The sequence below is a fragment of the Cyprinus carpio genome, chromosome B22 (genome assembly GCF_018340385.1).
Source record: "Cyprinus carpio isolate SPL01 chromosome B22, ASM1834038v1, whole genome shotgun sequence".
Taxonomy (NCBI): Eukaryota; Metazoa; Chordata; class Actinopteri; order Cypriniformes; family Cyprinidae; genus Cyprinus; species Cyprinus carpio.
The window spans coordinates 23,956,937-23,984,296 of record NC_056618.1 but is presented as its reverse complement, the minus strand read 5'-3'; the positions used below and the strand labels follow the sequence as shown (position 1 = coordinate 23,984,296).

The 27,360-nt window shown below is 36.0% G+C and overlaps 1 protein-coding gene across 1 annotated transcript in view; it reads left to right on the top strand.

Moving 5' to 3' along the window:
* The window catches only part of polrmt (polymerase (RNA) mitochondrial (DNA directed)), a 51,607-nt gene that overhangs the window by 12,634 nt on the left and 11,613 nt on the right, over positions 1–27,360 (top strand). Inside the window, exons 6-14 of the mRNA XM_042748631.1 lie at positions 1,580–1,729; positions 3,719–4,057; positions 4,146–4,385; positions 6,343–7,134; positions 8,646–8,768; positions 8,907–9,029; positions 11,837–12,016; positions 14,181–14,267; positions 16,481–16,594. Coding sequence (XP_042604565.1) covers positions 1,580–1,729; positions 3,719–4,057; positions 4,146–4,385; positions 6,343–7,134; positions 8,646–8,768; positions 8,907–9,029; positions 11,837–12,016; positions 14,181–14,267; positions 16,481–16,594 — 2,148 coding nt within the window. The remainder of the gene's footprint in view (positions 1–1,579; positions 1,730–3,718; positions 4,058–4,145; positions 4,386–6,342; positions 7,135–8,645; positions 8,769–8,906; positions 9,030–11,836; positions 12,017–14,180; positions 14,268–16,480; positions 16,595–27,360) is intronic.

Genomic DNA, 27,360 nt, shown 5'->3' with positions numbered 1-27,360 from the left:
CCAATGCATCCTTTATTCGCACAACATCACTAAAGTATTGAAGACTGGGTCGACACATCCCTAACACAGAGGTCACCACACGTTCTTCTCCCTGTCAGGGTTGTGGCTTTGTGGAAATATGGGCCTCTGCCAAGCCGTACACAACACTGCATCTTGTGTTCTGCCTGGCCGGGCTGTAGCAGTCATCGCCATGGGCATGATTAATCCCTCCACCACCTTTGTGCTTGCTTTGGCCGGCGTCCATGCGATCTCTATAGAGGACAGATTTAGCAGTCACTCTCTCCTCGCGAGTATTAACGCTCCGGCTGACCTGTCCTGTCCCAGCCCTTCCATGATGTGTTTGGCGATAATTCCCAGATGTCCGTGCAGGCAGCCAATGCATCCCTTGGAATAATAAATGACTGCACATGTCAACGCACAGCCCACATTAACACGATCTCCGCACCACTTAGCAAGCTGTTGGTATAATATATGCTGTATTTACAGTTCGTATTTTATGCAGCCACACATTGGCTGCCGGCCAGACCCGCGAGAGTGGGACTGTTCAACCTCATTGGATTTTAATTGGCCATACGTGGAAGTTACGAGACAGAATAAATACATTTGATATTCGTATGGTTATTTTAGCTAGCTTGTTTTCTTGGTTCTTTTAAATATATAAGTGCACTTAAACGTAATGATGTTTGGTTCTTTAATTGGGCCATAAAGTGCAGTGGCTTCTTTCGATCGGGCCTCATAACAAAGTGTGCAGCCTGTGAATGGTTGAAGTAAATAGTCTCCATAATTGGCAGTCAAATGAATGATCATTTTTAATGTTTATCCTAATGAGATTTAAATCCTCTCAGCCTTCATATCCAGTTATGAGGAGCCAGTAATATTAAACTTAGAGCCTCCGGCGATGAGAGATTCTTAGCGCTCATTATTTAGCGGGTCGTCTTGAGCTCTCTTATGATTTTGTACACACATAACAGCACAAATGCAAACAAAACACACTGGTTGTGCCAGGATGTTATAATATTATGCAAATACTTAATAATAGGATTGTTGGTATTTATTTATTACAATTAATTTTAAAATATGCTATAAAAATTACACTTTTACATTTAAAGGTAAGGATAATACTTAGTATGTTAATATTAAGGCTTTCAGTTTAAAACATTAATTTAGTACAATTAATTAAAAAAATTGTTACAAAATAAAGTTATGCATTGAAAAATCCGCCATAATAAATTATACTATTGCAGTTTTTACTAAAAAATGTAAAAATAGCAAAGCAAATGTTTTAATGTTATGCAATCAGTTACTGTTTTTGTTAAAAGTAGAACAATGTCAATTTAGGACGTCAATTTAGGACAATGTTAAAAATCTAGAAGTTTAAAATTAATTAAACTTTTAAATTAGAAAATCAGCATAAATAAGATATTCCAATAAAATAGTTACTAATAAAAAAATAAAGTAAAAGGTAATAGAGCCATTTTTTGAATCTCAGATAGTAATTCTCTTTTTAATAAACTTAGCAGCTTTTGATTAGCATTTAATTTATGGTTTTACATCTTGATTCCAATCTTTTGTGTTTCAGAGGGAAGGTGCCACGTATCCAAAACTGGACTTCAGCCTGAAAGAACTGCAGGACCGGTTCAGACTTCAGCTGGGTATGGAGAAGGCCACTACCATCACTATTGACTCCGTGGAGGCCTTAAAGCCTGTCACTGAAAATATGGCCAAAATGGTATGAATCCACAACCTTTCTGATTTGATTTTAAAAACACATTAGGGTTACCTTTATTGGAATTATAGCAGAGTGGGGTAAGATGTGTCAGTGTAGTAGTGTCTAACAATCTAGCAGACTGAATTATTTTAGTCACATGACCATAAAATGTAGCTGTTTTTAGGGTAAAAACAAATTTATCCAGGCCTAAAAATTTGTTGGTGTATTGACATTTTATAAAACATATGTTAATTTGGCTAAAGATCAGCTATGGATTATAAAATGAAACATTTTTTTCCAAAATGGTAGCTGTGGGGTAAAGTGTGCCAGCTTTGGGGTAAGACGTGGCAGTGCTAAAAAATAGTACAGATACAGTAAATAATGTTATAAAATGGCCTCGCTATGTTAAAATTTAATTTTTTTGGCTGGTTTATATCAAATTTAATAATATGCTGTAAAATATGGGATGAGAATTTGAATGGAATCTAGATTGTTTTCTCATATTCCACAATGATTGAACTTTCTCCTAGTTGGAAACTATTGGTTTTTACTTGGTTTTTACTTCATTGTTCTTGGCCTAGAGGGCAGCATAAGTAAGAAGTGGCACAGTTTACCCCACTTTCCCCTACTCCAAATTATTTATGTCCGTTTATGGGCCAGAATTAATATTGCTAAGACTGGGTTCTCTGAAACAAGCACAGTGGTAATCCCCAAACATAGCAAAGTACCATAAAGAGGACTTTCAAAATCACATACAGATGTGTGGGAGATTTTTCCTTTCAATAGTTAACACATTATATTTTTTTTTAGGATCCAGATTTGCACCTAAGCTATGATCCATTGGCTAAACGCAGACATTTTTGAAAGTTTCCAGCTCATGCATTAAAAGTAGCCATATTCCCACAATTCAGCTTCTTTTTAAACTGGCATTTGCTCCACTGTCTGTGTTCCCTCACGAGAAAGGTCCCCCGTGGTCCCGCAACATTTGCGCTAGGGTTTAATGGAATAGAAATGCATTGTAATGTGTCCCCACCAGCCCTGTGAGAGAGTCACCTTTCCATCGCTGGGTCAGCATAACTGATCTGTGTCATCCGCCTGCTCTGCCGGTCTTCAGGGAACCAGAAAAGCATCCTGTTAAAGAGATGACCCACTTTCGGCTGCCCACCAAACCCGATTTGTGTTGTGCATAAAATTCACATCTACATTTATATGAGATTTTATTTTTTAAAGCCATAGGCTCCTTGAGAGGAGAATGTGATGTAATGTAAAGGCCACAAATGGTAGCTGAGTGAATCTCATGAAAACTGTCCAGAAATGTCACATTTCTCCCTAAAATCCAAAGGAAAAAATATATAATTTGTAATTTGAAGCCCGCAATGAAATGATAATGAAGCCTATTTTAGGAGTATTAAGACACTTTATTTTCATGACAATTAGGCACATCCTCTCCCCAAATTAGTGTATTATATCAGGGATTCCCAAACTTTTTTGTCAGCTAAACTCCTAAAATATTTACTAAGTCCCCATGAGATTTCAAGTTAATATTTCAGTATTTTATAGTATTTTTTTTTGTGTGTGGAAAGAAGCCTTAACAAAAGTATATAAAACTGTTAATGTACATAATGATTTTTGTTGTGTTGAAGTTAACTTCTCCTCTTCATTAAAGTAAATTTATTGTCTTCATTGCTATATTGTTGCACATATTGAGTTCTGAAAAAAGAAAAAGGAAAAACATGGTAACACTTTAGTATAGGGACCAATTATCACTAGTAACGAGTTGCTTATTATTAGCATGCATATTATTAATATATTGGCTGTTCATTAGTACTTATAAAGCACATATTTTGCATGACCATATTCTACATCCCTAATCCTGCCTAAATTTAACAATTACCATACTAACTATTTATAAGCTGCAAATTAGGAGTTTGAGTCATAGTTAATGGTTTGTTAGTAGTGAGAATTGGACCTTAAAATAAAGCCTGACCAAATGCATTTATATTTTTATAGAGAGAATTACTAGCAACACAGCGGAAACACTGGGAGAAAGCTCTCCTCCAGACACTGAAGGAAAAGAAACTGATATTATCCAGCAACAGCCAGAAGTCCTGGAGTACCTGCATATACCCATACCTGTGTATCCTGGATGATCAGGATTATGTGAACATCATGCTTCAGGGTTTAGACAAACTGTCACCCAGCGGTGAATCTTTGCTTATCATGGCGGAGGAGATGGGAAACCGTGTCTACAATCTGTACTCCATCCGGCAGAAGAGCCACAGTCAGATGATCGAGAAGCTTGGGAGTATCTACAACTTGTATTCCGAGCTCCTGGCGAATGACACTGAGGTACAAGCTTTGGTTGACCAGATCTGACATCTTCAGTTTCGAATCAAATTGGCTTTTACATTATATATCACCTCCTGTTTCATCACAGACCAATGGCATGCTGCCACGGGAGTGTTGGGCGAGTCTTGAGATGCAGAGGAGCAGCGGTCCCTCTCTTTTAAGTGACGACACCCCTTGGCCGATGGTTCTGATGGTGCAGCTGGGCAGCTTCCTGGTTGACCTGATGGTTCGTGAGCTCAAAATTTGGAGCAACATCCTCAATCCCGCTCAAGAGAAGAAGCTCATCCCTGTCCTTTACCACATGTACACATTCCGCAGCAATCATAAGGTAAGAGGTGGAGACCAGCTAGACTCAAAGGGCCCTATCATACACCTAGTGGAATGTGGCGCCAGGCACGACGCAAGAGTTTATTGCTAGTTTCAGCCTGACGCAGTTATCATTTTTACGTCCTGCAACACGTTGTTTTAATAGCAAATACATTTGCTCCCATCTGTGCGCCCATGGGCGTGCTGGTCTGAAAACGAGATGTATTCAGGAGCACTGTTGGCGCATTGCTATTTTGAGGCAAGTGAAATAGACTGCACCATTGACCAACTAAAACCTGGTCTAAAGTCAATGGCGCAGTATTTTTTGTTAATTAAGGAGCGCGTTAGTTACATGCACCTTTTTATAAATATAAAACCTACATGTCATAATGGACAGTTATTGCATGTATCAGATCTGTTTGCTCGCGCATCTATTTATTCTGATTGGTTTATTGCATGTTATGCCCAAAACACACCCATTAGTCATTAAGAGAATAGGGACAACCCTTTTAAACCATGCGCCGGGCTGGCGACTGTTTTTCCCGTCGTTAAACTAGCAAAAGTGGATTCGGACACGCCCTAAGTGCACCTGCGCCTTGCACTGTAGACGAAGAGCTTAGATTGTTAAAATAGTGCCCAAAGTCATACTAGTTAAAATTCTGCATGTCCCTGAAGTGTTTTTGCTTCCGTACTGAAGGCTGTTCATAGCCAGACAGTCAAATGACTGTCCATTAAAAGTCGTGTCATAAACCGTCCGTTCCCCATCTAAAAGCTCTCATGGACACGCATGTTTTCATGAATTATGGAATCATTTTTCCTGTGCGAGTGATCGCGGGCCAGCGGAGGAAGACGGATTGTGGCGAAACTAATCTCTTTTTTACTGTCCTCTTAATTGCCTGTTTGATTAACCGCCGAGGGATTGCAAAAAGGGGGAGGAAGAGCCCAAAAAGATTGGGCGAGTTTCCTTTTTGTCCTCGAAAATCTCATTCTCAATGCTGCTGCCCTGGCTCTCGGCATGCACCGTGGGCTTCAAAGACCCGAAGCTTAACTCCCGTTCCTCCGCTGAGCTTGCAGATGGCCCGTGCAGCAGGGAAGAGCTCTCAGTTTAGCGTGTCTGTGGATTATTCATGTGGCATGAATGCTGTCAGGTGGATTCACATTCTTTTTTCGAGACATTTAGAATGCCACCTTGTAGCAAGGTGATCTCCATCTTATCTTTTTGAGGTTTAGTTTAGTGAAATAGCTTGACAAATCTAGTTTTCTGTCTTGTTTTGACATATAATTTATGAACAAATAACTCTTATGAGCGAATTTTTTTTGTAAATCAAAAAAACATACAGAGCAAATAGTGTGTCATGAGCAGATGACTCTATGAACGATTTCATATGAATCCAAAATACAGTGCAACAAGTTTAGCTTGATTCACGAACAAATGACTCTTATGAACTAGATCTTTTTAGGGAATCCAAAATATACAGCATACTGAATCACTGTAATTACCCAAATGAATCAGAATCAAATTGCGAAGTCTTCATCAATACCCATCCCTTCTTGTTTATACAAGAACAAACAAACAAACAGATCACGTCAGATGAATCATGTCAAATTCACATTTTGATATTTTGAATTTCATAATTCAGCATTCACACCCATTGTGTTTCTGGGACTATTTTATAGCCATTTGTGTGGGTACATGTGCATTCTCTTTCTTTTTGATTAGAAGTTGTTTATGCAGCTGTGAAAGACAGTTACGTCTGTTGTGCACCATAAACACTTTACCAGCAGCACACATAAATCATCTCTGGTTTATTTGAGGTGGGTTACAGGCCTGCTGGGAGCTTGCGTAGGAGAGATGTTTATTAATGTAGATCTGTCACGGCATTTTAGCATTTAATTGTCCATGTTAATGTCGTTTTTGTGACATGCCTTTAATGGATGTCTCGATTTTTATTCACTTTCTTCTTTGGCATCCACCTCAGATTGGCTTCATCAAACCGCATCCTATTGTGACACAAATCCAGAGGGTTGCGACGGAAACCAAACTTACGTTTGACTCCTACGTCATGCCTATGCTGTGTCCGCCCGTTCCCTGGACGTCCCCGAAGAGTGGCGCTTACCTGTTGACGCCAACCAAGCTGATGCGCTCCACTGATGGAGCCATCCAACACCAACTTCTCCTGGAGAAGAGCCGAGATGAGGATCTCCATGCCGTGCTGGACTCTCTCAATCAGGTGGGCAGCTGCCCCTGGAAGATCAACAAGCCCCTGTTGGACATCATCATCTCAATCTTCAACGACAAAGGCAACGACAAGCTCTGCATCCCTCCGCCACTGTCCGAAGCACCCGAGGTTCCTCGCTTCAACCCTCACGACCCATCCTACACTCAGGTTGAGAAGGCCTACATGAAACGGGAGGGTATCAAAGCCAAGAAGAAGGTGGCGGAGATGCACAGCCTCCGAATGGACGCGCTGTATAAGTTGTCCATCGCCAACCACATGAGGGACGAGATCTTTTGGTTTCCACACAATATGGACTTCCGAGGGCGTACGTACCCCCGGCCGCCTTATTTTAACCACCTTGGTAGTGATGTGACCAGGGGATTGCTGCTGTTCGCCGAGGGACAACCTCTTGGGCCCAAAGGCCTCGACTGGTTGAAGATCCACCTGGTGAACCTCACAGGGTTGAAGAAGCGTAGCTCACTAGCTGGACGACTGGAGTATGCCGAGAGTATCATGGAGGACATCCTAGACTCAGCAGACCATCCTCTTGATGTAAGCATTTTAATAGTACCTTTACCTGATTTATGTACTAGGAGCTGTGGCTGGATGAACTTATGTATGGCTAGTGACAAAACAAATTGATTGGTCAAGTAGTTTGTGCTACAGGCTGTATATTGGAGGTCTGTTGTGCATTTGGGAACAGAGTCTCAGGCCAGTGTACCATATGTGTATAATGAACGTTCACTGGTTGAGCTTGCATTGAGTGGTGATGATAATAATAAAAAAATGATAAATAAATAAGTAATAAATTAATAAATAGAAATAATTAATTATGTATTTAATTTAAATTATTTAAAGTAATTATTTAAATGTGTTATAATTTTAATTAAATTTTATAAAATTATAATGTATTCAATAAAATAAAATAATTATGAGTAATATTATTTTTTTTTTATAATTTTTTTTTTTTTTGTTGTGTTGTTTTTTTTTTTATTTTTTTTTGTGAAGATTTTTTTGGGATATATATATAAATGTTATTATTATTATTATTTTTATTATTAATAATTATTATTATTATTATCATCATCATCGTTATTGGAATAATTAAATAAAAATACTAATAATTCTAACTAGTAATTGTATTAAAGGTGGTTGTAATGCTGATAATAATAATTAAATTTATTGTTATTAATAATAATAATAACTATAATTGTTGTTGTCTTGTAATATTGTTCCTAGTATTAACAATAATAATTATATAAATGAAATCTTTTATAATTGTGTAACTTTTATATCAATGTTATATTTTAATGTAATATGTTCTTCTGCTTCTTCTTATTATTATCATTATTAGTATTATTAAAAATAATGTTATTCTATTTACTGGAATTAACAACAACAGTAATAATAGTTATTAGTTAAATTATTAAATAAAGTTATCATAGCACCAAAATGCTTATCGTACAAAAGAAACAATTTAACAAATCAACTTTTAGTTTATTATTATTACCACAAACTGCATAAGCTTATTTAATTTCCTGACTTATGCTTAATTGTGTTTCATTTGCATTTAGAATTATTTTCCAGCTGTCCATTGCATAAAATCAGACCTAAGATTAGTTTTTGGGTCATAACCCTACAGTATACAGTTTATACGGTTATTATATATTGTAGTGAATCATATATAATACAGTTACAGAAAATATACAGTACAGAATATATGTATTATAATATCATTCAAGATTAGATATATTATTATAATACAGTCATACTATGCTATTAAAAATGATACTTATAGTACAGGATTTGTTTCAATCCTCTAATGTTTATCTTCAGGTTTGGTCTTAAAATTTGCTCGTACAATTGTAAATATTTTCAGGCCATGTTCAGGTTTTGTTATGGCAGACCTCAGTTTACTCTGCATGTAGACCTTCTATGTATTCAGTACATTCAGATTCAAACGCATCACACTGCAGGCTATGAGCTACGACTGAGCCATATTCTTTTATTGAAATGATTGTCACATTCCTTGTTCCCCAAAGAGTCACAGCTCTATTTTGCAGGGTCGCAAATGGTGGATGAATGCAGATGAGCCATGGCAGGCACTGGCTTGCTGTATGGAGATAGCAAATGCCTCACGCTCCCCCGACCACACCAAATTCATCTCTTATTTCCCTGTTCATCAGGTACTGAATCTTTAGGAACTGCAGCATTTGCTATACAGACACTATTACTCGTAATTGCTGTTTAGGGATAAGTTGTTGACTTTAAAGTGGCTTTAAACTGATAGATATGTGTTCTCTCTATCTCTCTCTCTCTCGTAGGATGGTTCGTGCAACGGCCTCCAGCACTATGCTGCCCTCGGGCGGGATGTGATTGGTGCTACTTCGGTGAACCTCATGCCCTGTGAACTGCCTCAGGATGTGTACAGCGGTGTAGCTCAGCAGGTCAGTCACACTGCGGCACCAGAGGGCGGCAGTGCGTCTTACGGCCCTCCAGAGCAGCATTTCCCAACCATTACCTTTCCTAAGTTACTCCACAGTTCCACCAATAAGGTTCAGAGGTTCAGAAATGTGTTTTATTTAACCCATATTATACTGGCTAGTATCATTTAGCAATTTAGTTATGTTCATGTAAGTTTGTAAGTTATTATATTATATAATATAATATTATAGTGAACATTATTGTGGTTAATTAACAGTGTTGTATTATTTTTAAAATTATATTTATAATGCCATATTTATAAATGTATTAACTATTATACTGTTATTACACATTTTGTATTTTATTTATAAATATATAAGTATTTAAATAATAGCTATATTCTAATAAAATTAGATTGTGTAATTAGCAGTATTTATATTATTTTTAATTAAAATTATATATGATATCATACATAAATATTTTTAATATATTATTATTATTGTTTTTTATGTTTATTTTTTTTTTAATTTTTTTTTATTTTATTTTTTATTGAAAAATGTTTATTACTGTTTATTATATTAATTAATTTAAAATTTATTTAACTTTTTATAACTATAGTGCTCATAATTTATATTTTATAGGTAATAAGATTTATAATAAATAATCTAACAAATAAACTGGTAATAATATTTAAATATAACCTTTATATATTATTTAAATTTATTTTTATTTTTATTTTAAATATAATAACTTAAAAAAAAGGTAAAATAAAATAAATATTATAACATCCACACAAACTCCAGGAAATGGGGGGGGGGATAATTTCTTTATTTTTAAGTCATGATGAAAAAATCAAAATCTTTCCTGTGTGGGACTCACTGCACTAGAGCACATCCTCAGTGAGCCTTTACCATTTTCATTTTTATTCATTTTGATTTATATTTATTTTTTTCAAGCCGACTTTGTCAGAGGCTTTTTACATCCTTTTTTATTTTCCATCGAAGCTTAATATTCATCTTAAATTGCTGCAGCTCCACAGCTTATGGTCTCAAAGCCCCAGATTTCAGTTCTGGGAAGACTACGTATTTTTTAGAGAACACTATCTGAGATATATTGACCTACCTATCGATTTGGGTATATTTTAGGAGCACAGTGTACTCTCTAAATACAGTGTTGTACCGTTCTTGCCAGAAACATCAGGTTGCGCTAACCTTAGCTGAAGGGTACATAGCAGACATCTCAATGAGCTCTGCTGAGTCAGAGTTTGGCCTAAACAGCTTCATTGTTCCACAGTAGTTGACATCAGACCTTCTGTTTCATAAGGTAAGCTCTCAAGAGCCCCAATAAGACGGTAGATTTTTCACATTTGTTGTCGTGATTAATTATGTTTCTTATGGTGAGTTTCAGTGAGGGACAATTGTGATATTTCTGTTATCCTTATCATTTTATTTCTGAATTCCTCCTCAGGGGTCTTTAAAATAAGTTAAAGATACTTATATATAAGTATCTTTAACTATATGTATATATAGATATATTATATATATATATATATATCGATATATATATATATATATATATATATATATATATATATATATCTATATATATCTAGAGCGTCAGTGCCATCTGAAATTTTCTTCTAATTTTTTTTTTTTTTTTCTCAGTAAACTCTTTAAAAAGAGTTCAGTGATAATAACAATTTTGAAGCTATATGTATGGGTTAAAATGAGTGATTTTTCTTTTATGCCAAAAATCATTAGGATATTAAGTAAAGATCATATTCCATGAATATTATTTTGTAAATTTCCTACTGTAAATATATCAAAACTTAATTTTTGATTAGTAATATGAATTGCTAAGAACTTAATTTGGACAACATTAATAAAGTTGCTTTTTTTTTTTATACTTATTTTGATCTTTTTTCACCCTCAGATTCCAGATTTTTAAATAGCTTTCAGATAATGTATACATCTCAATTTAAAAAAAAAAACCTGGCCCTTATGATTGGTTTTGTGGTCCAGGGTCACAAAAAAAAATTGATAAACAAAATACATAGTATCGTATTTAAAATATAAATGAAAATGCATTTTAATAATATATAAATGTTATATTTCTTTAAATATTATTACCAGTTTATTTGTTTGATTTTATTATACATTTAATAATAATACACTTTTATTATATTAAACATTACAACATATAGCATAATATAATATGATGTTTAATAATATTAGGATTATATGTATTCTCTAAACATAGAGATCTATGTATTTTTGTATATATTACTAAGGATTTATTTATTTTATAATATATTTTTATTATATTTAATTTATTTATATTGTAAATATAATAATAATAATAATATTTACTTTTTATTAAATATTACAACATAGAACATTATAATGATGAAATATAATAGTGTTATTTTGTTTTTATTATATCTTTAAAAATATAAATTAAAAAATTTAATTGTTAATATGAAAAAATATTTATATTCCTAGTTTATTTATATTTTACAACAACAAATAATAATATTACACTATTTTATTATTAATATATTACATATATTTATGTAATATACATACATTTTTTTAATTAATATTTTTTATTAGAATATTTAAAATATATTGTTTTATAATATTTAAAATATGATCATTTTATATTTAAAAAATATATTAAAAAAACATACAAAAATATAACACTAGTCAAACTATGTGATAAAGCAGTTGATGGACGAGTTCAACAAATTGCCAGTTGCCACATAACTGTGACTAATAAGTGAATTGATTTATGGCGTCTCAGAAAGGTGACACTGTCCCGTGTCTCATAGGTGGAAGAGTTCAGGGCTCGGGATGCAGAGAAGGGTTTGAAGATCGCGCAGGTGCTGGAAGGCTTCATCAGCAGGAAGGTGGTGAAGCAGACGGTGATGACTGTGGTCTATGGCGTCACGCGCTACGGGGGCCGTCTGCAAATTGAAAAGCGACTGAAGGAAATCGATGATTTCCCTAAGGTAAGACTCGCTGCACTTTGCTTAAAATTATCATTGATAGAGTAACAAACTGTGGGATGAAAAATTACTCAAGAGTTTCCTTCCGAAACAAACCTTGTCCTGCATGATGTTTGGATGGATGTGGTCAGATCCATATTTTCCACCCAGGACCTGCAGCAGAATCTCTCCGTGATTTATTATAGACACTTTTTTTGATGGAAAAGATCCTCAATCTATTGCAGCGACATCTCAGGTGCTTTAGCCATACAAAGTCCTCTGTTATCGCCATTATTTCTAGTTATGTAACCTTTTCTTCATTTCGACTTAAAGGTGAAGATAAGCTTGGTAATCTTGCTTTACATGGCAGATGACGTGGACTAAAGATTTATTTTCCCCCCGTTTGCGTCAGGCTTGATTTCCCCAAGTGCGGCCCTCTGTGGGCAGCCATAGAAACAGGTGACGCTCTTCTCGTCTCTCCTAAGCTGAGGAGAATGAAAGAGGAATTATCACCTATAGAGTCAAGGGATCTCGTCTCCACATTCTGCTTGCTAAAGCAAAACTTTTGATTGTTGAACTTAAAGGGATAGTTCACCCAAAAATGAAAATTCTGTCATTAATTACTCGCCCTCATGTCGTTCCAAACCCGTAAGACTTTGGTTCATCTTTGGAACACAAATTAAGATATTTTAGATTAATTCTGACCCTCCCATAGACAGCAAGGATTCTAACACGATCAAGGCTCGGAAACAAAGCAAGGACATCATTAAAATAATCCATGTGAAATCAGTGGTTCAACCGTAATTTTACGAAGCTACGAGAATACTTTTTGTGCGCAAAATAAAAAACAAATGACTTTAAAAAACGACTTTATTCAACAATTTATCTCCTCCACGTCACCCTGGCACCATTTTGGAGAGTTTTCACTTAACATAAACATCATATGCTGTTCTGTGTCAGCTGCGTCACGAGGATACTTTTTCTAGATTGTTTGCGCTTTTATCTGAACGTGAACAAAGTATCCCTGTGATGTCCTTGCTATGTTTCTGGACCTTTATCATGTAAGGACACTTGCTGTCTATGTGATGGTCAGAGAACTCTCAGAATTCATCAAAAATATCTTAACTTGTGTTCCAAAAATGAACAAAAGTCTCACGGGTTTGGAACAACATGGTGAGTAATAATGACAGAATTTTCATTTTTGGGTGAACTAACCCTTTAAAGATGTTTTGTGGTGTTTCCTTTTTTGGTGTCTTTCGTTCCATTTGAAACCGTTAACTTTTTCCATTCCACAAGGTTCTTTAGATTTTTAAAATGTTTTTCAAACTAAGACAAAAATGGTTCTGTTAAGAACTGTTCGCTGAAAATTTCTTTGGGGAACCAAAAATGGTTCTTCAGTGGTGAAAACCCACTTTTGAATGTTTATTTTTAAGAGTATATTTCTTGAAATCTTTTAATTTCAGTTACTGGTACCTGACATACATATGCAAATGAACATATATTATATTAATGCCCTGATGTGCACTTGCAGGTTTGGATAAAGCATCCACACTGTTGTCCCTTTTTGTATATCTAACAATAGTGGCTTTCACACTAGAGGAACCTTTTCATAGTTCCTAGAACTATTGGCGTTTTTTGGCGTGTTCGCACCGCAGGAACTAGAAATGTATTTAGTTCTAGGAACTCCGTTTGGGGGAACGAAATTAGCTCCTACTTCAGAGTAGGGTCTAAAACAGTTCTATATGAACTACCAGTGATGTAAGTGTATATTAATTGGCTACCCGTAATTTTACTCCGCAAACATGGAAAACAACGATAATTGCATTTAGCTACCTGTTGTCTGCAGTGTTATGTTCTTTTCTCAACCTCGATGATAACACTACAAGTTGTTATAGGAAATGTAGTCATGCTCTTTTAGTTGCTTAAATTGTGCATTTATTTACATGTGCAGTTATCACAAAACCCACGAACCACAAGAAAAACAGCTCCGAACACAGCGTTCTCCCTTCACCGGTTGTTAATGTTTATAAATGCCGCTAATTTCCTGCTGCCGGTGTGAATGCAACCAGGAAAACAGCTCAAGGGAGAAATTGGTTTTCTAGGAATGACCCTGCTGGCTAGTTCCTAGATCTGAGTTCTTAGAACTACGTGGTGCGAAAGCCCCTAATGTGCTGTTTTTAATCCACAGGACTACATATGGGATGCTTCACATTACCTTGTGAAGCAGGTGTTCAGCAGCTTGAAGGAGATGTTCACAGGGACGAGAGAAATTCAGGTACATACTATCACATTCCCTTAAATTCTTTCGGGACTTTTATATTTTTTACTTGTGTGGTTCAGCGAATTTTCACAGGTGGAATTCAGGCAGTTTAATAGGAATTCACGTGATTTGAAATTTCGTGTGAAGGCGAAAGATTTCCCCATCCAGATTTTGCAATATGTGGATTTGTTTCGTTGACAAACAGAAAGCTGCTTGGTTTGAAAGTGACTTTTTTGTCTTCATACAAGAGACAGTGGACCTTTTTTTACCAAAATTTCACAGAATATAATATGGCTGTTGGTTTAAGTTTATTTAACGAATGGGTAACTCAGAGATGAAAATGAGCAGAATCCAGTGGCAGTGTTTTATTAAAGTAAACTTGAAAACCAGGAAACCAAAAACAGGGATAATATGACTACTAAAAACTATACGCCTGGAAACATGAACAAAACTAAACTACAAACTTAACGCCCACAAAACAAGATCACAAAGACATTAGAAGTTAAATTTAAGTGTTGTTTTTATCACTACTGAATTTTGTGTATTAAATTATAGAATTTAAATAGAGGTGATATATTTTTCATGGCTGTGTAGTGTTATTGTTTTTTGCTTATATATTCATGCTTCATTTATAAATCCTTTGCAATATGTTTTTTTTACCAAAAGCTAAATCCAGGGTTAATTTGCGCACATTTTCACTATATTTTAGCTCATTTTGGAGTCATTTTTGAAATTGTATATTAGTTCTTATTAGTTCTTAGTTTATTTCATTTGAGTTAACAAAAATGTTTTCATTTAGTTTTTATTAGTTTTTATTTATTAAACTGGCAAAATTATGGCTGTCATTTGAATAAATTTTAGTCAAATAAAATATCGCTTGATGAATTTGTCACATTAATCTTATACACCACTGTTCAAATATATATATATATATAATTTTTTTTTTTTTTTTTTTTTTTTTTATTTTTTTTTTTTTTTTTTTTTTTTTAATCAAAATAGACTTTTATCATTTGATTTCTATTTCAAATAAATGCTGTTCTTTTAAACTTGCTGTTCGTCAAAGAATCTTGAAATCGCATATCGCATTTGCACAAAAGTATCAAGCAGCACAACTTTGTTCAAAATTGATAATAATAATAAATGTTTCTTGAGCAGCGAATCAGCATATTCGAATGATTTCTGAAGGATCATGTGACACAGAAGACTGGAGTAATGATGCTGATTGCATCAAAGGAATAAATTACATTTGAAAATATATTACAATAAAAACATGTATGTTAAACTGTAATAATATTTCAACTTTTTTACCCTATTTTAATCAAATAAATCCAGCTTTGGTGAGAATATAAGAGACTTCTTTCAGAAGAATCCTAATGACCCACAGTGGTATTTATCAATGGTTTTTAAACAAAACCCCACCCTTGTTGCTTCTCTTCTCTTCTCTCCTTTTTTTTTTGAATGAAAAGATTATTTTTGTGAATCGCCAGATATAGTTCTCCCATGATGCAACTGGCTGCAGCTCATGAATTAACAGCTACAAGAAACAGAGAAGGAATGAACGTCCCTGGTGCAGTAGATCAAGGACCAGCCTCTCACTGTCTCCTGTTGCACCCCCTGGGGAGACGAGCAGACAGGCAGGGCGAATGTGAAATATCCCTCACTTTGCCTACAGACACAAGCAGCTTCCTAAATAGGTCGGATCCTCAGGAGGGGCGGCAGTTGAGCCCAGGTAGTTGATCATTCCAGTTACCGGCAGAAGGTGATACAGGAGTGGAAAATTAGGGGGGCGATGTGGGCCCCGGTTGTTGGTGAACACGCTGATGAATGGAGCTACTTCAGGCCCGGCCCGCTTCCAGATGAACAGAGGAATTTATCTCACACAAAGCATTTCGGGGAGAGCACTGGGGACGTTGCGAATGTGGCAGCCAAGTTGCGCAGCCAGCACTGTTGCTGCAGATCAGCAGGTTTTTTTAGAAGCTTCATCTCAGCAACAACTTCCCACCTGTGCGTCTGGATTTTTCCAGCTAGCACAGCCAGAGACTATTTTATCGCAAATACTTTATCGCGATTTTTTCCAAAATGTGACAAAGTGTCATGCATAGGGTTTTGTTTTCAGTTTATCTAGTTCAAATCATAATGTATATTTGGTTTGGTTCTCAATTCTTAATGTATTCAAATTAAGTTGGATCGATTGGTTGATGCTTCTGACTTCTTTTTTGTTCTCTCAGGAATGGCTGACGGAGAGCGCTAGGCTAATAGCTAAGTCTGGGAGGACGGTGGAATGGGTCACGCCGCTGGGACTTCCTATCGTTCAGCCTTACCACCGAATAAAGAACCAAACAGTAAGTGTTTTAAAATTGACTTGCTAACTTAACTAGTTTACCGTTTTAAATAAATTGGGGCACAGTTGGACCCCTGACCCCTTATGGGCCTCCATGTTTAAATGACGTAATTTGGGCACTATGGAATCTGTTTTGTTTATTTTATTCCCAAAATTCCATGTTTTCTGTTGGATTTTTTTAGATTCTGTTTTAATGGTTTAATTAAATTTCTTTTTTTTTTTTTTTGTTTTTTTTTTTTTATTTTCTTTTTTCTTTTTTTTTTTTGTTTAGTATTTTTTATTGACGTTTTTCAAACATCAAAAACAAAAATAACAGACCAAAAAAGACCCTTCAACAAACAAATCTGTGCAATGTGTAAAATAAATCAAAAGTACTATAAAAGGAACAACGTACATAAAGCCAACCTCTATTACAGAGTGTAATCACAATAATTACAGAAAGTGATTATTACAGAAAAGAAAAACATAAATAAGTAGTTTAATCTTTCTGTTTTGACAAAAAAGTAAAGACTGGTTCCCACATCTTATCAAATTTTGCAGGGTTCCCAGATAAAGAGTATCTAATCCTTTCAAGATGTAATGTAGAAGTGAGTTCAGTTAGCCAGTCAGAAAAAAGGGGTCTGGTATTTTTCTTCCACAAAATCAAGATAACTTTCTTAGCTACAATCACACCGTATTGAATGGGTAACCGTACCTTTGGCCTAAGAGCCTGCAATGAGTCTGACCAACCAAGAATTGCTATGAATGGGTCAGGAAGTAAAGCACAATTGTAGACTCTGGCAAAAAAATGAAAAATTTCTATCCAAAAACTCTGAATTTGTACGCAGAACCAAAAAAGATGTGCCAAGGTACCCTCAGCAGCTTTACACTTATCGCATATAGGAGAGACAGAAGAATAGAATTTACTAAGCTTTGTTTTAGAGTAGTGAAGTCTATGTAATACCTTGTACTGAATAAGTTGGTGTCTTGAATTTATCGAACAAGAATAAATAGATGAAAGACATTTTGTCCCAGACAGTCTCAGAAACCTGAATCCCCAAATCTTCTTCCCAAGCTATTTTCAAATGAAGAGAAGAAAAGTTTGTATTATCTTAAACACATTAACAAAAAGGGATATTATGCCCTTAGCATCAGGAGAGTTAGAAAATAAATCAAATATTTACATTCTAATGGTAAAATTTCAAAGTGTGTAAAATTTGTACAAACAAAGTTCCTGACTTGAAGATATCTGAAAAAGTGAAAAGAGGGAAGGTCAAATCTTTCGCTGAACTGAGAAAAGGAAGGAAATGTATTATTAATATACAAATCTTTCATAATGAGAATTCCTTTACTTTGCCATTCCCTAAAAACATTATCTGAAAAGGAGGGTTTGAACGCATGATTATAACAGATAGGAGAAAACAGAGAAGTATTTGGTAGCTTAATTACCTTTCTGATCTGATACCATATTTTGATAGAGTTTTTAAGGATTAAATTTGTTTTATGAACTTCTTTACTAGACAAAGGTGCCGAAAAAAAGCAGAGCAAAAAGAGATGAGTGGATGGCATTTTGTTCTATCGCTAGCCAAGAGGGGGTGTCTACATGAACAATGCCTGAAAAGAATCCCGCCAATACATTAATGTTCTGCAGTTTCGCTGCCCAGTAATAATGACGAAAGTTTGGGCAACCCAAACCCCCCAAGCATTTTGGTTTATACACGTGGGTTTTGGATATACGAGCGACTTTATAGCCCCAGATGAAAGGTATAATTATTGAGTCAAGAGTTCTGAAAAAAGATTTGGGTAAAAAAAAGGGCAAATTTAGAAAGAGATATAAAAATCTAGGAAGGATCACCATTTTAATTGCATTAATGCGGCCGATCATTGAAATAGGGAGTGATCTCCATCTTTCTATGTCCTTCTTTAGGTTATCTAGTAAAGCAAAAAAATTAAATTGAACTAAGTCCTTTGGATTCTTAGGGACCACCACACCGAGATATTTTATCTTGTCTAAAGTAATTTTAAATGGCAGACTCTTCATAAAAACTGGATCTATATTATCGCTGACAGGCATAAGTTCACTTTTTTGCCAATTAACAGAATAGCCAGAAAAGCTACTAATGAGTTTAATAAACCCAACAGAGGGGGGACAGAGCGCTCTGGGTCTGAAAGGTACAAAAGAACATCGTCAGCATAAAGAGAAATGATATGATCAACCTGACCTATATTTAAGGGCGGAATCTGTGGGTGAAGCCTAATGGCTATTGCCAAAGGTTCTATGGCTATGGCAAACAACAGGGGTGAAAGTGGACACCCCTGTCGAGTACCCCTATGCAACTCAAATTGCGGTGATCTATCGAGATTGGTTAATACTGATGCGCAGGGATGATGATACAACATGCTGACCCAGGAAGAAAACCTATCGCCTAAATTAAATTCTTTAATAGTGGTTAAGATGTAATTCCATTCAACTTGGTCAAAAAGCTTTTTCTGCATCTAATGCAATGATTGCCAATTTAGAGGGGGAACTTAGCTTAGAATAGATTATATTTAGGAAACGTCTAACATTAAAAAGGAAAATCTTTTTGGGATAAGCCAACTTGATCAGGATGAATAATAGTTTGAAATACATTTGTTTAATCTTGTTGCCAAAATTTTTGTGAACACTTTTTAAATCCGAATTGAGAAGAGAAATTGGACGAAAAGATGACACATCAGTCTCATCTTTGCCTTTCTTAAGAAGTAAAGAAATATTGGCGGAGTATAGAGAAGAGGGAAATTCCTGCTTAATGAAGGAGTGATTGAACATCCGCAACATAAGGGGCACAATTTTATCTGCATATTTCTTATAAAATTCGAAACTAAAGCCATCAGGGCCAGGAGCCTTCCCATTAGGAAAGGCATTAATTGCGTCCATTAACTCTTGAATTGTAATATCAGCATTCAAGATTTCCTGGTCTGCTTCACTTAATTTTGGGTAGGTAAAGTGAACGAAGAAAGTCAGAAATAACCTCAGATGATACAGACGTCTTAGATTCGTACAAGTCCGCAAAAAATTCCATAAAGCGTTTATTGATATCCTTTGGATTAGTCAATATTTTACCATCCCTGTCAGCTATACTATGAATTGATCTACTGGCATAAGAACCCCTCAACTGACGAGCTAATAATTTATCTGGTTTATCTCCAATCTCAAAATGTTTCTGCTTAATTTTTATTAACATCTTATTCACCTGGTCTGACATGATCTTATTATATTCATATTTGGTTTAATTAAATTTCAATAACTAAATAGTATGTCTTATCAGTTTAATAAAAAAAATATATATATATATATATTTAAATTTTAACAATAATAGTCCCCAAACGTATTTTATTCTTTCAGAAATTCTGTTGTATGTTTACATTTTTCTGAATTGCGTGTTTTAAGATTTAATAGAAATATATTATCAAATTACTGGATTAAAAAATAATAATAACCAAATGAGTAATTCCTTTTCAGTTTTGCCAAACAAAGTGCTGCAAATCTTCTGAACAGTAACAAATTGACATTCTTCAACCAAACTTTTATTTGGCAGGTTGCAATGAAGACCTTTGAGTTTCTGTTTGTATCTGACAGTAGTTATCAAATGAAATTGTGAAAAAAAAAAAGTGAAAGTCACTCACTGTTTTCTATAGTTTGGCAAATTCTCACCAACTAAATCCAGTCATTTCAATACAAATCCACACAATTGAAACTTATGCTTGGGGATGAAAGATTTCACAACTGGTTCATGCTGTTCATGCAGATTTGCTATGTTGCCATGTGTGAGCTGTCGTACACATCTACACAACTGATAGTAGAAAATAGACATTTTTGCCTGCATAATATTGCTAATGTGACCACACCTTAAGGCCTTTCATTCATTTTGGTATTATCAAGGTGCCAATTTGTACTTGAACAGGTACTAGATTGATTCGACATTTTCCCTCTTCTGAAAGACACAATAAGTCTTTCATTTTGTCATCTTTGAGGTCTTTCACTGTACTTCCTCAGAAGAATTCAGCAGGGAGTCCGACCTCTCTCTCCGCCCAGCAGGCGCGTTCTTTCTCGCTCTCCATCATGGCGTAGCACTGCTTGTCAAAAAGGTCTTGTGCAGCTGGGAGTGAAACAATGAAGTAACGCGGCAGAGGTTTTGCATGCAGACGGCCTGCGCTGCTGTCAGATAGCATCAGCTACAGAGCTGAGGCGGCACAGCGGTGGCCTGTAGTGCGTGCCGAGATCCAGCAGAGAGCATCTGGCAACCCGTCTGTGTCTCAGCCGCTGAGCATTTGCTGCTGTTGCTGGGTGTGGCTTAATGCCTAATACTAGATTTGGTTCTTAAACAGCTTTTTTTGTTTGACACTGGAAGTTTAAGGTAAGTTGCATTTTGGTTGAAATATTTTAAAATGTAATTTATTATACTTAAAGGTTATAAATCAGGTACAAGCAGTTTTACATAATAAGAAACAATAAAAATAAAAAAAATCATAAAAGGTGTTTCTTCAGTTTTGAACACTTTTTTTTTTTTTTTGTCAATTAATTTTGTAACTTTCATTTTATTTATTAAAAATGCACTGGGCAAAAAGCGCTCATAGTTGAAGAAACGCTCATGTTCATATCATACCTAATGTGCTGATATTCTTTTCTGCAGTGTTTAAATGAATATGCAAACACTGGCTAATATTTCCCTGCCTTTGGAAGTCAAATGACTTTACAACTGGGTACAGCTGATGTCATTTGGGCCTGAATGACAAGGGTGTGCCTGTTTTCTACTTCATTCCTGTACAGTTTTGAAGAACCAAACCCATTCCTTCCTCCTTCACTCCTGGGAATATGTGTAATGTCATGTGCCTGGCCTTTTCGTTTTAATCCCTCTGGTCCACGTATCGAGGCAGTGGAAATAATGTGTAATAGCACCCTAATGGCCTGTGTTGTCCTCAGTGGGGTTCTGCTGTTGAAAAGGTTCCATTTGTTTGCTCTTTTTTTGTTTTTTTATAAAAGTGTCACTTGCCCTTTTCCAGATGCTTTAAGATGTTGACTTTTAAGTCCAGCACCTAAAGTGAATACAATGGCATTTTTTTCTTGTATTATTATTAATAATATTATTTTGTTACAATAACACACAATGCATTTTTAAATAATTGTTCTATGGAATATTTGGTAACACTTTAGTAATTCTCTAGTTGCTTATTAGCATACCTGTTGTTAACATATTGGCTGTTTATTAGCACTTATAAAGCACATATCTGCCTGACTATATTCTACAGTACTTCCATAATCCTAACAAACACCTAAACTTAACAACTACATTACTGACAATTGATAAGCAGCAAATTAAGTGTTTATTGAGGCAAAAGTCATAGTTAATGGTTTGTTAAAGGGGTCATATGATGCTTTTTTAAAGATCATTATTTTGTGTAATAGAATATGTTGACATGCTTAAATGTTCAAAAAACACTTTATTTTTAAAATACTGTACATTATTGCAGGTCCTCTATGCCCCGCCTTTCTCAAACGCGTCGTTTTCTATGAAGTCCCTCCTTATGACAAGCGCAGTCTGCTCTGATTGGCCAACTGACCCAGTGCATTGTGATTGGCCGATCACCGCAAGCACTCGTCGGAAACGTAACGCCCCTTTCCATAATCGCAAGCTTCATCTTTCAAAATAAATGTAAAGACAGTTAATAATGTCCTTAGTTTTACCATCAGTTCAAGCCTGAAAGGGGAACAGAGTCGAAGCTTGTTTGCAGTACACAAGCCATGGACGGTTAAGGCAGCTGACTCTACTGTTCGACCGTCTCTCTTTCTTACACACACGACGAGCAGATACTGTTGGCAAAACTCTGCATTTGAACATTCAATAGCAAATATTTAAACTAATAACAAAATATACCTAGGTTCACAAAACGGTCGTCCATAAAATGCGTTGCTGTTCTGTTGTAAGTAATCTTAAAGATTCCTAAATGCATCTACTTTCGGAAGGCCAAATAAAGTGCTTTTGCTTTCGCCTAGATACACACAGCATCTCCCTGACATGGCTGCTTCAACACTAACTGCAGTTACTGAAACCACGCCTTCTTTCATTGCGTGAACATTAGGGCGGCATTACGCAAATATTTTCACATAGTGATGTAGATATGTGCGGGCGTTTTTGAATGAGCCGTTTTAGGGGGGTGTGGCAGAGTCTTAACTTTGATAAAGAATATCTCTTTGGATTTGAGACTTTAGTCTTTGCAACTTTACAGATCTTCTTCATGCACCAAGAGCTTGTAACACTCCAAAGAGAAAGGAAAATTTTAAATCGCATCATATGACCCCTTTAATAGCAAGGATTGGTCCTTAAATTAACGTGTGACCGAATATTTTTTATTTTTTTTATGTATAGAACAATTAATGTAAAAAAGATATATATATTTTAGGATTTGTTGAAGCCTACAGTATATGTCAGTGTAAATTGGAATAATAATAATTTTAATAATATTTAAAATAGTAATGTTTTTTAACTGTTAAAACGGTTTCCATTAGAATTTTCAATTAAAATTTTCCTGAAATTTGACTGAATCTCTACTGCAGACCGTACGGTCTGGTCCTAAATATCATTACCCACTTCCACGAATGTAGGTCATCACATTTTATTGGACTTTTATGGAATTTCTGATGAAGGTCGTCATTAGCGGCCTCATAAATTCTTCACCGTTTCATCCCTTTTCTTTTACCGAGCAGGAGGTTTGAAGGCCATTTACTCATCCTACTCATGTGAATGCTGGCTGTTTGATGACAATGTAATTAATGTATTCAGTGCTTATGTTTCAGCTTTATTACGATAATATTCGAATTATAATGCTTCACTTGCTAAATTTAGCATGAAAGCATTGGCCTAGCTGAAATGTATGAAGTTTGACAGTTCTTATGCCCCTTTTCTGTACCTATCCTTCTTGCATGTTTTACTTTAATGAAGGTATGGATGTATCGTGCCAGCATTTGAAGGTGGTCCACATTGTGATGCATTATGTAGGCCACCAGGTCCAATACTAAACACATTCTTCATGAATGGCGCACCATTTTATCCTCAAAAGATGGTTGATGGGTCAAGGTCAAAGGTTGATCATGTACAAAACCATTTAGAGCATTATAGTGAGTCTATATTTATTTCACCTAGCTGTAGAGACACGTTAGGCGGTCACACCAGGGGTTTGCAATTCCCCTGTAAATGTCACACTGACCAGATTAATGTAGCACCATCAAGATCCCCATTAATCACCTCCGAGCCCCAACTCTACCTCCACCTGTTCTCCGTACCATCCCCTACATAGATGAACCTGGTGATGGATCTTAATGACCCTTAATGGTGTTGTGTAAAGGATGAGTTTTACAGCCCCTTTATATGGTTATCTCTTTTATTATAGTTTTTGTTTCATTAGCATATTGGGTTATTTATATCTGAAGGGAACCCGTAGTAGTCTTTGTGGATTCAAGATATCTGGGTCTTCCGCGCACAGTGCAGTTTGCTAATGAGGATTTTTGCTGTGATTGAAGCTCAACTGTTTGACAAGGTCTAAGAACCTGATACGTGAGGAGCATTAAGCTCCAGGCAGACCATATTGCAGGCTTGATCTTCTTCATTAACATGAAATCAAACATCGTGGCTATTTATTCCTTCTGAACAGGAACCCCAAAGTCACCGTAAAATTAAAACCAATCCTTTTTGCTTAATAATCATCACTGGTCTAGCTCTCATCTGAAAATGAAAATCTTTTGCTCACCCTTGAGTTATGTATGGCTTTTGTTCTTCCATGGAACACAAAATGAAATAATTGAATAACAGTTAGGGTGAAGTCAATGTGAGTATAGCTTGTTTAATCATAACTTGTGTAATAATCAAAAGTGTCAGCCAAAATGTGTTATAATGGTTTTTGTTAGAAAATAGTTTTAAAGGAATAGTTCACCCAAAAATGAAAATTTTGTCGTCATTTACTCACCCTCATGTCATTCCAAACCTGTGTTTGCTTCTTTCTTATGTTAAACACAAAAGAAGATATGTTGAAGAATTTTGAAGAATCAAACTGTTGTTGGCCCTTTGACTTCCATGATGGCCAGAGAAATACTAAGGAAGTCAATGGGGACCATCAACTGTTTGATTCATATGGGTTTGGAATGATAAACAGGTTGGGAAAATGATGACTAAATTTTCATTTTTGGGTGAACTATCATTTTAACAGTGAAATCCTTGTAAAATCAGTAGGTGCACTCCAGTCCAGTAGGTGGCAGAAATACTTCTTCTGGTGGTCTGTGGTCCAATATAAAAAATGTATTGTAATGTAATTTTTATGTTAATTAAATTCTTTAAAAATCATGCTTGTAATGACATGAGGGTGAGTAAATGTGTAAATGATTGGTGAACAATTACATTACAACCAATAGGTATTGGTATACTGTATGTTTTAGGAGGGGAGTAGTTCTTTATCTTTACTGCAGATTATTGGTATGTTACACACACTTTTTAAGCATTTAGTCAAATTCTCGAAGGCTTAAATTAAGGTCCATGCTAGTTTTCATTCCACTGAATATCTTGCCACAACCCAGTAATATAGGCTGTGAAAGCTGGTTTAAGTTTACTTCAAAATTCACCATTTAAAAGAGTTGTTTCCAAGAGTTTTGTGTTTCTTTTTCCAAAAAAAAAAAAAAAGGTGGTTGGAACTATTGGACATATTAAGTTATATAAAACTTCTCCCACATAACCTTTCTGGGTGTTTTTCTTCTGCTGTGTGACTTAACTCAGAAGAAAATCCAAATCAGTATTAATCTCAACCCCCTACTTCAAATGTAATCAAGGAAACGTTTTCTCATGCTGCATCAATGAGACACTTCATCTGAGGTCACCTCTCTGTGATTCAATCTCTTGCAACCCACCCTTGATCTTTCTTTACATGGGATATGGCAAATTAATTAGATGCCAGGGAAATGGGAGTGTTATGCCATCGTAACAAAGTAAACAAATAAGCCAGGGTGAAATCAGCAGTATTTATTCAGTCACTGTGCAGCACTGTATCTGTTGATAGGAGAAAGGAATTACACTTGGGAGGGAACCAGACTTGGGATATGCATCAGTAAAGCTCGCTAATGTGATTGTTTGCTGTTAATCAGTTTAGGGGTCACTTTTGGAGGCTGAAATGTTTCTTTCACAGGCTATACGTCAAGTTGAGAAAAAACAGTCTGGTAATTCTGTAAGGAAGACAACCAGCAGGGATGAAAGCCGTGGGGAATCATTTGTCGCCTTTGCTTTAATGGCCAAACACTTGCGATGTCCTTGGAAAAAGGGGAAATGTGATTTCCCCTGGGGCTCTAGTGGTGTTCCTTGTCTACAGTCTGATCCCAAAAGGATGTCAAGCCCCACTGCAACTCTTGTGACCCAAAACGCTACTTTTTTGACTTCTACATCCTGCTAATTGGCTAAAGCTGAAGTTTTGTCTGGTCTGAAAGTCAGATCAAAAACGAGGTGCTTTAATATGTGCACCACAAGATTTTTTTTAATATCAGAAAGATCAGGGCTGTGCATGAATCATCAATTTTAATTGATCCTTCAGCAAAACAGTTGTTTTTGTAGAAGCGTTGATGAATACAGTGGATATTTCAAGAGTGTTTCCAGAGGACTTAACCAGGCAAGAGGTCACCGGTGGTATAAAGCCTCTCTCTTGGGGATGCTGAAATATTAGAGAGTCTTACTGTAAGGCTCAGATGGATGTGTTCAATAAAAGAGGTGGCAGCTTTGTGGATAGCTGGAATCCTTGAAAGCTAGATGCTGCGCTATTGGCATACAGTATAGGATGCTCATGCAGGAAACTGGTCAAATCCCAACTGCAACTTGTCTTGATCCCATTCCTCAGTGCTTTCTTCGTCATTATCTGTCATACTCTCTACTTTCAGTCCCAGTAAAATGGCATAAAACTCTTCATTTTGGCATTTAGATTCATGTAAAATTTTGTAGTTGATTTCTGCAATAAAGGACACTAGAGAACAAGTGAAGGAGATACAGCTGCTCTTTTGCAACATGCTTTCTTTTCAAGAGCAGGGACAGCACAGGCAGCTGTCCAAGCCAGGAGTCATCGCACTTTAGATAGGAATCCCTTTTCCACTGTCTGGGCATTGTGCCAGCTTGACAACATGGCTTGCTTTGGTCTTGTCTTCCCTAATCAGGAGTTTCAGTTGCACCACCAGAACTAGTGGATTAGGAGTATATTGCAAGTCCTGTTTTCCCCAAGAGCTTTCGAGGATGTACATTGACCCTTCACGTGTCAGAAGGGCTGGCTCACCCCCATCACGCCCCTCAATCTCTCCTCGGTTTTGTTGTTCCTGTTAATGTGCCTTAATGGACTCATAAATCATTGCAACTGAAAGGGCACTTGTCTCATTTTTCCCATACACCAGGAGAGTCAAACTTCCTGGAAGGTCACTGTCCTGCAGAGTTTAGCTCCAACCCTAATTAAACACACCTTAACCAGTTAATCAAGGTCTTCAGGATTACTAGAAACTTCCAGGCAGGTGTTTTGTCTTGCAGAGTGTAGCTCCAACCAGCTCCAGTGGCTCTTAAGGAGCGGACTTTGACACAAGTGACGTACCCCATTCCAAATCAGAAATCCAAAATGGACATATTTCACTTCATCTTTTCCCCACTTTTGCCCCCTTCATGTCCAGTGAACCTGCACACCAATTACCAGCAAAACCTTCCTTTTTTATTGTTGTCCGTGTGAGCTTTTTATATATTTTTT